This window comes from Silene latifolia, chromosome 8, assembly GCF_048544455.1.
Source record: "Silene latifolia isolate original U9 population chromosome 8, ASM4854445v1, whole genome shotgun sequence".
NCBI lineage: Eukaryota > Viridiplantae > Streptophyta > Magnoliopsida > Caryophyllales > Caryophyllaceae > Silene > Silene latifolia.
The window spans coordinates 60,407,485-60,419,997 of NC_133533.1; the positions used below are offsets into that span (position 1 = coordinate 60,407,485).

Consider the following 12,513-nt stretch of genomic DNA (forward strand, 5'->3'; position numbering starts at 1 on the left):
ATTATTAATTTCGTGACAAAAAAAGATTTTTTTTTTTTAAATAATTTGATGTAGTTAAAATATTTTCATAGAAAACACAATTCATGGAATTATTCAATTCTTTTGATTTATTTTAATATCAATTATTTATTTTGATATAAATCCAAAATCTATAACTAATGCACTAAAAATTAAAAAGGCCTATATTTACCGCGCATTTACGCGGGATTTACACTAGTAAAATAAATACTATAATAAGAAAAAAATAATTAAAAAAGAAAAAGAAAATCGAAAGGGTATGGGCCAAGTTTGGTCTCAAATAGGTTCTATATTCTGTCTCACCTTGGCCTCTCTTGACACACAAACACACACCATAAACATCTCGACAAGGGTTTTCAGTTTGCACTCTATCTAGTACTTCATCTAACCTCTCTTTCGATCATCAATGGCCTCCTTCGATTCTCGCACCCAGATCTCCAATGGTATTTCTCCTTTTTCCATTTACCCTAACTTTTATTCTTTTATTCTTTTTTTATTTTCAATTTCTTCGATTTATCCCCCTTTTTTTTTACCATTCGTAAACCCTAATTGTTCCAAGTTTTTAATTTCTTCGTTTAACTTTGATTATACATTCCAAATTGATTTACCGTGGTGTTAACACTTGTTTGGTCTATCAATTAAGTAACTTTTTAGGCATTTTGTTAGTTTACGACTGACATCCGTTTCGTCGGCTTCCCGTTGGTTTTCCAATTAGGTGAGGGTAATTTTGAAAAATACGAATAACATGAAGAAATGCAGGAAGAATGTTTTCTTTTATGTTCATCTAAATTAGGGTTTTTGGCGGTTGACTGGTAAATAGCACTATTGTTTCAGTAAAATATGAAAAATGCTTGTGGTGGTGTACGGTTGTATTTCAAGGTTTCTATTCCCACGACCGCTAGGTTTTGGATTTTGGAGCTATAAGATGACCATTTTAACTGCTTAGTAAGTATAGTGCAATGACCACGAGCTATAGGATCTGTGTGGGTTGCTTTTTTTATTTTTATTTTACTGGAAGGTGCGTCTAGCGAGTACACTTCTCCGGTTATTTTATAATGCCCTTCTTTTGTATTTCCAATGGAGCCAAATAATTATTATTCTTTGGTTTTTGATTATGATGGAATAAAACAAAATGACTTATTACCCGCTTGTGCTTCTTTTTTATTGTAAAGTCATTCGCCGCAATTTTTATTTTGGGAACGAGTGAGACATTCAGGTAAGGGTGTTGTACTCTGTAATGAACCCTTTACCTCATTTGTCCCCACCTTTTACTTCTTTACATTTTGCTTTAGAAAATCCAAAGCATGAGGGCCCCACTTTCATCGCATGTCTTGTACCTCATCACATTGGGTCATTGTTGCCTTAGTGTGCCTAACAGTTTTTAAATCCAAACATGATTCTCTACTACTTATCAACCACATTGAAAGTCAACATTAAAATATGGCTATAGGCTTATAGCAATGTGTAGTGTTTTCGAAGGAATGATACGATTTTATGGCCATCAGTGATGGATCCTTGCAAATTACTCCGGCCATAAATCTTTTGGATGGGGTGTCTGCTGGATATGACCACTATTAAACATATGTGGGAAATTCTGTTGCGTCCCTTGCCCAAGTACTTCATCTGCTCAGTTGGTAAGCTGAAATGTAGTGTAGAGTGCGTGAACTGGCTACATATTCGAGTTTATAGGATACATATTTTGCTTGCCTAGTTGGCCTACTAGTATCCACTTTCCAGGATTCCAGGCGGCGGAGTAAATTGTCAGACATTGAAACTCAGTTGTGAAACTCTTGCATGGTGTAATAAGCATTTGCCTGATACATTATTCAATACAGTGTCTTCCTCCTATCACTTTGAGGTTTAACCCAATTTTTTTTCCTCTCTTCACAAAAGTGACTTCAGTAAAGTTGCCTTGAGATTGCCGTAAGTTTCAACATGTATCTATATCTATATATCTATATATATATATATATATATATATATATATATGTAACTACTTTTCACTGAACTTTGCAGACAAGCCAGGGTCTGATAATGCGATTCCGCTTTCACCTCAGTGGCTTCTCCCAAAGCCAGGGGAAAATAAGTCTGGGACCGCACAAGGGGTTTGTTTCTTCTATCTTTACTTAAATGCGTGTATATTGTGTCAAATACTCAAATTTCATGTGTATTTGGGCCTCTAAACGAAGTGCAGAGATGTATTAGGCTTGATTAGGATTATCTTTTATTTAAAAGCTGAGTTACGTTTTATCCTTGCTTAGGAAACTCATGCAAATCCATTCACTGGTTCCGGTGATCGCCCAGATGTCATCAAGTCTCCTGGAAATGGTGATGAGATGCAAGAGAACCAGAAGAAAAAAGATGTTTTCAGGCCTACTTTTCTTGATATGGAATCTAGGCGCCGTGACCACTGGCGGGATGAAGAAAGGGACACTAATCAATCTGTGCGCAAGGATCGTTGGAGGGAGGGAGACAAAGAGATTGTTGATAATCGCAAGAATGCCCGCTGGGTAGACAATTCACCTGCTAAACACATTGGAGAAGCTCGTCGAACTCCAACGGACAGATGGGCGGATCCAAGTAGGGATGCCCATCATGATCAGCGAAGTGATATTAAAAGGAACACTCGCTGGGGTCCGGGTGATAAGGAGATGGATAAATGGACTGATGCTGGGAAATATGATGGCATGCCTTTTGACAAAGGGCCTTCACATTTGTCAAATCATGGGAAGGATGAGAAGGAAGGTGATCACTCTCGTCCCTGGAGACCCAGTTTTTTGCAGGGCCGTGGAAGAGCAGATCCGTCTCATCACCATACACAGATGGCAGGCAAAGAAGTTCCTACTTATAATCATGGGAGAGGTCGTGGGGATAATGCTCCGCCAACTTTTTCAGCTGGTCGTGGAAAGGTTGCTTTTGGTTCTGGGGGCAGCAGTACTTATTCTGGTCACCTACAATCTTCTGGTTTCATGCCTGAACGTGGTGATAATGGCCTGGGAGAACCTTCCCCTTTCAGATACAATAGGACAAAATTGCTTGATATACTCCGACTAACTGATCTAAGATCTTCCAGTAAGATATTGGATGGATTGACACTAGTTCCCTCTTTAACTCAGGAAGAACCTTTACAGCCACTGGCTCTTTGTGTTCCCACATCTGAGGAATCTGTAAGTTCTTCATATTTTGCTATGTGTATGTATTGGTTTTATCACTCTAACCCTCTGTTGGATGGTGCAGGGTATCTTGAAGGGCATTGATAAAGGGGAAATAGTTAGTAGTGGTGCTCCCCAGATATCCAAGGATGGATCTTCCGGACGAAGGGCTGTGGATTTTGAGACGTCTAGGCATAGAAAGCTGGGTACGTATTGATCTTACTATTTGCTATGTTTGTTTGTTTGTTTATCATTTGTTTTCTGACAAGGGTTTGTGGGTGTAAATACCTATAATGAGTTTTCATTCATTTTGGAACATTTGTTTACAGGCAGCAAAGAAGATCTATCCTCCGCTTCAGATGATGCAAGTGAAAAGTTTGACAATGCCAGCGGGGCGAGCTTGCCTATTGAAAAGCTGATGCATCCTTCTGGATCTAATATCACTTTGAGTAATACGGATTATCAAAAGCCTTATACTGAGAACAGATATAATATGGAAGGTAATGACTTCTGGGATCAGTCGTTTGTTTACGTATCTTTGTGGTTCACAAGCGTGGCTGCGCAAGGCCTTCTCTAAACTTTGCAAATATTGAACCGATAACCATTCTCCACGTTATGAGTAAACTTTAAATATCATTAAACCAACACAACAGTAAATTCTTAATCATATGGAGTTGCGTAACTTGAATTATCGTATGGATTTGTCACTTTGAGAAAGAAACTAATGAAAACCGGAGAGCAGGGAAAACGCGATATTAATACAAAGAATGTTGGTAAATTATGTGTGAAGAGGAGAGAAATATTTAAACTAAAGAGGAAGACCTCTTGATTGAGAGCCTAGCAGCGGCTTAAAATGGGCAAAACAAGTGTGCAATTCTGAGGAGGAAAATTGCTTCTAAAACATTGGAAATAAAATAGATTCAATTGAATTCTGAACATAAACGGAGAATATTCTAAAAACTCAAGACAAAAGAATTAGTCAATACACCATCCATATGATTTCTTCCCACCTTTAAGCCCTTTAACCTTATTGAATCACATTGATTCTGAATTTCTGATAATGGCCAATCTCCTTAAGAGGACTCTCCATTTCAAAACCAATTGAAGAAAAAAAAATGTAAGAAGTATTGTTTAATTTACAGCTGGGCTAATAATGCAAACACCGGTTTACCAAACAGGAGATCACAAATGCTATGTAGCCATTTGGTCGGAAGATGTACATTTGTGTCCAATTGAACTTCTTCTAGGTGCTTCTGAAGCTTTTCCTTAATCGCTTCCTTCCCTTCCTTGCTTTTGGCTGCTCGTATTTACGTTCATAATTCCATATTGAAAAATGGCGTTAGGTAGGGATGTAATTACAATTACAGAGGGAAGGGTATCCAAGACAAGACCAAGCCAAAAAAAATTGCTCATTTATAGAAGGATATTTCTTTGCTTTCAAAATACCTGAGATCTTGTAGAGTTAAATTCTTTTGCCAGTGACAGGTTTCTAATACTGTAGCTTACGATGAGGTTTGAGGGATAAGAAGGCTTCAGTTTACGCCCCATTCAGTCATTGTATGCTAAGGGGTCAATGCTTTGATCTAATAACCACTAGTCCACTAGAGCATTTTTTAATATTTACTAACAAGAATTAGCTGTGATGCTAACAGGGACAGCATGACTGTGTTTTGTAAAGTATTTCTGTTCATGGTTGTTTAGCTGCACAATATTTTCCTTTTAATCTGGTAGCATGTCACCTTAGTTTGTTTACTTTGCTTGCACTCAGCTGTTAGGGATGAGGTATTGAACAACAGAGATGCTACCATAAAAGGACATGTTTCCACTAAATATGAAGCTCCTTGGCGGCCAGCTGCTGCTGCACAGCCTCCACTCTCTCCTTCGCCCGTTGAAAAGGGTTGGGCACAAGAACCAAAAGACCGTCCAAATGGCTGGGAGAATATTTCGCCTTACCCATCTTATGCTCACAATGAAGTGAAATGGCAAGGTGGAGAAAATTCTACACCCTGGAAACATTCATCCGCCATTGACGTGCAGCCTTCCCCAGAGGACCTATCACTTGTATATAAGGACCCACAGGGTCTTATTCAGGGTCCTTTCTCTGGCAGTGATATAATTGGATGGTTCGAGGCTGGGTATTTTGGCATAGACTTGCAAGTTCGCTTAGCAAGTGCTTCACATGACTTGCCTTTTTCGTTGCTTGGTGATGTGATGCCGCACTTGAGAGCTAAAGCAAGGCCACCGCCTGGTTTCAATTCAGCAAAGCATGCAGATGTTATTGATATGCCTATCAGATCGAGCTCAAGTGGGTCCAGTAATATTCTTCCTAGTGGGGTTAATTCGATTGGAGGTGAGAATAGACTTGCGCATGGTTCAGCAACTGAAGCTGAAAATAGATTTTTGGAGTCCTTGATGTCCAGTGATATTGGCACTTCTCTGGAGAGTTTTGTCCCAAAAGAAGGTTGTTTCATGCATGCATATGTGTAGATTTATTCTTTCTCACCTTTTAATAGCTCTGTGTTTCTGGTATATAAGTAATTAGTTTAACTTGGTGGCTCTCCTGACTTTCAGGTATGCAAGGAATTAAAGGTCACATATCCTCGGGTATGCCTGCTGTTGGTGCTGAAAGTGGAGATGTCCTGAGCCTTTTGGCAAAGAGAATGAACTTTGAACAACATAAATCAATACCCAATCCTTATCCATACTGGCCACCTAGAGACTCTTTACCTGTTCCAAGCCCAGACTTAAACAAGGACAAAATTGACGTGCCTCATGGACATAACTTTTCTCAAGCGATGTATAGTTTGCAACAGCAGAAGTTGCAGCCACCAAATCAGCCATCAAATACAAATGTATATGGCCAAACTTTAGACATTCAAGGCATACTGGCTGAGAAACTACTTGCATCTGGTGTAGGTCAGGACCCTCAGCTATTAAACTTATTACAGCAACAGTACTTGCTGCAGTTGCAATCTCAGCAAACGCTGCCAAGCCCACAGCTGTCTATGTTAGATAGGGTCCTCTTACTTCAACACCAACAAAAACAAGAGGAGCAACAAAAGTTGTTACTTTCGAAGTTTCTCTCAGAGCAGCAACATTTTCAACGATTCGGTGACCCTTCTATTGGGCAAATGCAGGCTTCGGCACAACTTGTTGGAAACTCACCAAATAGTAGTCCTGCACCGCAGCTTTTAAACCAATTTTTCCAAGTTAACCCTCAAATCCCTATCTCTAGCATGCTGGATGATAGAAATGCTAACACTGCTAATATGCTTCCAAAAGCTCCTCTGGATATGAGTCGTACAATTTCTTTTGAAGGCAGCTCGTCTCTGCCCTTGCCTCATCAGATGTTAGGAAACCTTCCGGAAGGTGGGCCCTCAGTTCCAGCACATGCTAATGACACAAAGTTTAACATTTCATCACCAGGGTCAGCTATGTACAACTTTGCTACTTCTGAAGCAATGGAGAACTCATCATCAATCAGGCAGACATTACAGAGAGATTCAGAAACTGTAGAGCCGGCTTTGGGCGCAGAATATGAAATTGGCGCGAATCATAGATCATCAACTAGAGATGGCGAGAATGTGTCTTTGAAGCCTGAGTTATCCAATGATGTTGAGATTATTCACAATATACCTCTGGAGGAAACACCTCTGAAAGATAGTATTGACGAGGTTTCTACAGTTAATGATGGTAAAAATATTGAATCACGGGAGGTAAAAAAAACATCTGAGAAGAAGTCAAAGAAGCAGAAGTCTTTGAAGGCTCAGCCATCAAGTGACCAGGTAAAGGCAACATTAAAGGGAACAAGTGTGCAACATTCGAAGCAATCCGAAGACTTAAAAGTTACTGCTATAGATCAGTCAGAGGTGGGTGTATTAGCTTCTGGTACTTTATCTGGACCTCCTATGCACAAAGCTATTGGGGTTTTATCTTCACAAGATGAGCTTTTGGTCTCTGCAAATTTGCCTGGAGGTGCTTTTGAATCTGATACCAAAGGCGACGAGTCTAAACAAGGAAAAGCTGCACAAAGAGCATGGAAACCAGCTGTTTCTGTTAAGCCCAAGTCATTACTAGAGATTCAACAGGAAGAGCAGCGTAGGGCCCAGATGGAAATCCCAGTTCCCGACGTTTCTGCTTCGGTTAGCTCTATGACTGTGACAAGTCCTTGGGTTGGAGTAGTACCTACAGATTCTAAAGTTACTAGAGAAATCGGTCATGATAGCAGTAATACTGATGACAATATTGGAATGCCGGAGTTGTCAAAGATTAAGAAAAGTGGACTTCACGATCTTTTAGCAGCAGAAGTAGCCAAGTCTAGTGAGAGAAATATAGAAGTGTCAGCGTCTAGTCTTCCTCCTTTGCCAACTATGTCCAAACAAATAGATATGGCTATTGATGACAATTTTACAGAGGCTAAAGATTCAAAGAAGAGTCGCAAGAAAGCTGCCAAAGCTAAAGGTGCTACAGTGAAAGCTTCAGCGAAATCTTCCGCTGATGTGACGGTTGCATCCAGTCCCGTTGAAAAAGGAAAACTTAACAAGCTTGTGCAAGTTGAGAAGGAAGTATTGCCCACACCTCCATCTGGTCCATCTCTAGGAGATTTTGTTCCCTGGAAGGAAGAATCAACAAGTCCTTCACCAGCACCTGCATGGTTGGCAGAACCTCCAAAGTTCCCGAAACCCACATCACTTCGAGACATACTGAGGGAACAGGAGAAGAAAGTAACCCCTGTTCAGCAGCATTCACAGATCTCAACTCCTCAAAAACCCCAGTCAACTCAAACACGTGGAGGTTCACGGTCGATTATAGCATCATCACCTTCTAAATCGGCTGCGCCAGTTCAGATTTCTTCTGAGGCATCTTTCCAGTCGAAGTATAATGCAGAAGATGATTTCTTCTGGGGACCACCTGAACAATCTAAGCAAGAATCGAAACAGTATGTTCTGTCCTCGAAAACTATAATCCTTCTTTTGGCTGTCAGGCTGGTGTGTTTTGCCTATCTTTATTGTGGCCATTTTAAACATAAAAATAACTAAAAAATTTTTGGTTGAAGAGGCTGGATTTTGGTCAAGCTGAAAGGCACTTGTAAGTTATAGTTCTGATAAATGTGCATCATACTATAATGATAAGTGGAGGTAATATAGGTTGACTAGTTCACCTAAGAGGGTAATTTATGACCAATGTTTTGTCGCGAAGGGACTTTCCTCTATGCTCTGAGCAGTTAGACTTGCTGCTTCTCAGTTTACTTCTATGTAAGCTTCTTTCTGTCTCAGAGCCAGGCTCAGTAAGCTTCTATCTGGCTCCAAGATATTAGCTTAGATGTAATTACATAGAATAGGTGAACATAGAAGATGCCTTTTAGACGGATATATTGGCACTGTGATCTGGGCTTATGAGAACTTTAACTCACTGGGGATGCATATTTGTGATTCTGCATAGTTATGGTAGTTGTGTTTCATCTCCTACAAAGTATTTTTTTTTGTCGGGTTCTAGTTATAATTTTTGGGTGGCAAGGATTCATTTTCCGTGCATATAGTGATTACTGCATCTTTGTTGATTAAGATAAACAGCCCTCGTATTGCCTAAAAAATAATTAGAATCTGGATGCTGCTTTCTGACATTTTTTCCCCTTATAGGAGTTATCTCATGAAAATTTCTGGATTGGGTCAAGTGTAGGTGATTGTAATCCTACAGTTGCGTGGGACCAGTGAACCGTCCTTGTTTTAATTATCCTTGCTAACTTATATCGTCATTGCATTTCATTGAAACTGTAATGCTTGGTTAAATGTGTAATAGTTGCTGATATAGTTATTTGTGCTTTGTTATTTGATCAGGGCTGATTTCCCTCGACTTGGGAACCATGGGAGTCCGGCAACCAAAAGCACCTCTGGAGCCTCTCTTAGCAGACAGAAGTCTGGTGGGGGCAAGGCTTTGCAGCAAGTTTCATCTCAGCCTGCCTCATCCCAAGTTTCTGTGAAAGGGAAAAAGGGCAATGGCAAGCGCTCAGGTGAGTCATTTCTCGCGTGCATTGATTTTGGCCAGTTTCTAACTTCTCGTTTTCTAAGCATTTCATTTTCCTTGTTTTCCTGTCGGCTACCTTTTTTCAGAAGCGGTTGACTTCAGGGATTGGTGTGAGAGTGAATCTGCCAGGCTGACTGGAAGCAAAGGTAAAATGGAATTTATAGTTTGTATTTCTTATGCCTAGGATTGTAAATGAGTTGAGCCCGCTCGACAAGCCCTCGGAATCGGCTCGGTCAAAGCTTGGCTCGAGATCGGTCAAACTATGCTCGAGCTTGAGCCAAGATGAGCCGAAATCGAGCCGAGCCCGAGCACACTAAGGCTCGGCTCGGAAGCTCGTTTGAGCTCGTTATTTTTTAAATTACTTAATTTTTATCAATAATGTTTCCTTAAAATATGTAGTATCAGTTTTACGATAAATTAATCATAATACTAGCTTGGAAAAGAAAATAACTTAAGAAATCTTCTCTCAAACTAATAAACGGAAAAAATTCTAGCTGAACATGAAATATTTAAGTGAAAAATTACGTTAGATTTAAAATAATGCTCGGAAAATGGTACTTGAACAAAGCTTGAGCGGCGTAAAATAAAATATGAGCCGATCCCAAGCCTTGATTCCAAGAGCTCGGGTTCGGGTTCGGGTTCGGGTTCGGACTCGACTTTTACAATATGAGGCGAGCTCGATCATAGGTGAGCTTGAGCTCGGCTCGTTTACACCCGTACTTATGCCTAGGGTGAGGTTACTTCGTTATTTATTGACATAAAGTCTTGTAAAACTTGGTACAATATCTTAATTGTAGTCACTGGGAACTTGTTATAGGGGGTATTTTGTTTAAATAACATGCGGCTTTACATTATTACTTATATTAATCCACAAATTCTTGTTTGTGACGGCACATATCCGTCACTCTTGAGTGACGGATACCATTTTACCTCACAAAGTACCCACTTTTTCTCTCTCTGCAACACTATTCATGTGGTCCCCTTTCTCCACTAACCCATTTTGTTATCATTTTAACTCACAAAATATCCGCCACAAATGGTAACCCGTCACAAGGGAGACCAATTGATATTAATCAGTCTTGCATGAATTTGTGATTTATTGATTAATTTATTTCCCTCAGACACAAGCTTCCTAGAGTTTTGCTTGAAGCAGTCCAAATCTGAAGCAGAGGCTCTTCTTAGAGAAAATCTGGGGTCTTTTGATCCAAATCATGAATTCATTGAGAAGTTTCTAAATTACAAGGAGATGTTGCCAGCAGATGTCCTTGAGACCGCCTTTCAAAGTCAGAATGATCAAAAGGCTTATAACGACGGAGCCAAAGACGTGATTTCAGACTATGGGGTTCTTGGAGACAGTGCAAAAGGAGGGAAGAAGAAAGGGAAGAAGGGAAAGAAAGTTAGTCCCTCAGTTTTGGGGTTCAATGTTGTCAGCAACCGCATTATGATGGGTGAGATTCAGACCCTAGAAGACTAGGGGGGCGAAATCCAGTCTCTTTTGGTGGTTCTTAGATGGGTCGTCGTTTTTCGCTCTATTGTTAGGTTGCGGGACCTCTTATTTAGTTTCCCATTTAAGTGTACTTGGAGTTTGTTGGCTTTATGCCTTTTTACTGTGGTTTTTGGCCATAACTTTTGGAAACAAAGTAGAGGTAATAGCGCTCTGACTACATTGCCTAGACCTTTTGTAAATGTTTTTCCTTGAAATTTTGATTTTATTTTATCCTCTTCATTATAGAGCCACAATAGCAAGGATTGGTGCATCTGTCCTTGTAATGGTTGTGTTGAAGCATTTTGTTTGATGTTGTCTTAGTTATTGTTTTGGTAAAAAACTAACTTCGGTTTTTAAGAATCAGTCCGTCTTGCTTCAGACTGCCTTATTTCAGACCGTAATAAGACCTCTCACAAGTGAGAAGCACATGGATGGTGGGACACCCCCATGTGCTTTCCTACTCACACCCTAAATGGGTTTTTTGTGAGAGGAAATGGTATCCGTCTGACAATTTCAGACGGATATGGCGTTTTGAAATAAGAATTTGTGTTTAAGAATGGGGGTTAAAGTGATTGATCTATTTCCAAGAATGAGCTAAGCGTACAAATAAAGTAAAAGATGAAGGGAAAGAAACATAATTGTTAACGCGGAAAACCTGTATTTAGCGCCTTAGTGGAACTACAAGAGAGGATATATTTAAATGTAAACTTGGTGAACCACTTCTTGTAATACTCCGTATTTTGATAATAATTTATGAAAGTAATTTATGTAATTTTTGATTAAATGACATTTTTAATAATAATAATTACAAGTAAGACGATAATTAATTAATAAATTAATAATTCAAGTCGGGAACTGGGTTTAACTAATATAATATGGGCCGTGTGCTATTGATTAATTGGGCCAAAATTTATTAGTATAGTATGGATGTAATCGGGATTTGTATCGGGAATTAATAATAATATAATATGGAAATAATAATATATAAAGGTAATAATAATTATATCAATAATAATAATAAAGTTATGGCAATAATAAATTGGTAAATATTGTATGAGGAAATCCTATTTATGGTAAGATTAACACATGTAATAATAATAATAATAATAATAATAATAATAATAATAATAATAATAATAATAATAATAATAATAATAATAATAATAATAATAATAATAATAATAATAAGAACCCTCTATTGGCCGAGTCTTGACCTGGGTAAGGTGGGGTTGTGACGGGGGTAGTTAGTAGACCACCATGGTGGTTAGTTGGTGGTCGGAGATGGAGGTTTGCGACGGTGGTGGCTGGAAAACGCGAAAACAGAGGAGGGATTGTAAGGGTGTTGTTGTCGGCTTTGGTAGGGCTGAGTAGTTAGTGGTGGGTCGACGGTTGTGGGAGGTTACGGGTGGTCGAAGGTGGCGTGTGGTAGGCTGCAGTGGGTAGTGCTTGCATTTGCTATTGTTCTTGTTGTTGTCGTATGCTTGATGTTGTGATTGTTGGTGTTTGTTGTTTGTTGATTTGTGGGTGGCAGCTAGGGCGAGGTATGGTGGCCGTGTATTGGTGGTGGTGTCGGTTTCAGGTGGGTATTTGGGCAGCAGGTTGTGGTGGCAGGCTTGGGTGGGTGTCGGGTTGAGTTGTATACACGGTTGAATGGGTTTTGTTGTTTTCGTGTCGGGTTTTTCGGGGGTCAGCTAGGGCGTATAGGTGTGGGTTGCAGGGGGAGTTTTAGCTAGTGGTTAAGGGTTGTCGGGGGTTGGTCGAGGTGCAGGCTAGGGTGAGGCAGGTTGGGTGGTGATGGAGGTGGCTGGGGGTGGCGTAATAGGTGGCTAAAGG

At 39.8% G+C, this 12,513-nt stretch overlaps 1 protein-coding gene across 1 annotated transcript; it reads left to right on the top strand.

Annotated features, from left to right (window-relative positions):
* The first annotated feature begins 314 nt into the window (after positions 1-314).
* LOC141596894 (protein ESSENTIAL FOR POTEXVIRUS ACCUMULATION 1) lies at positions 315-10,920 on the top strand. Its single transcript, XM_074417170.1, has 10 exons — positions 315-461; positions 2,035-2,123; positions 2,280-3,185; positions 3,256-3,376; positions 3,500-3,670; positions 4,939-5,631; positions 5,742-8,109; positions 9,008-9,180; positions 9,281-9,340; positions 10,316-10,920. Exons 1-10 carry the CDS (start codon positions 425-427, stop codon positions 10,666-10,668), a joined length of 4,971 nt encoding a protein of 1,656 aa, XP_074273271.1. The 5' UTR covers positions 315-424; the 3' UTR covers positions 10,669-10,920.
* The last annotated feature ends 1,593 nt before the right edge of the window (positions 10,921-12,513 follow it).

Coding starts and splice junctions, on each gene's coding strand:
- LOC141596894 (XM_074417170.1), top strand. CDS start 425: ATGGCCTCCTTCGATTCTCGCACCCAGATCTCCAATG. Junction 462..2,034: donor TCGCACCCAGATCTCCAATG/GTATTTCTCCTT, acceptor TGAACTTTGCAG/ACAAGCCAGGGTCTGATAAT. Junction 9,341..10,315: donor CAGGCTGACTGGAAGCAAAG/GTAAAATGGAAT, acceptor TATTTCCCTCAG/ACACAAGCTTCCTAGAGTTT.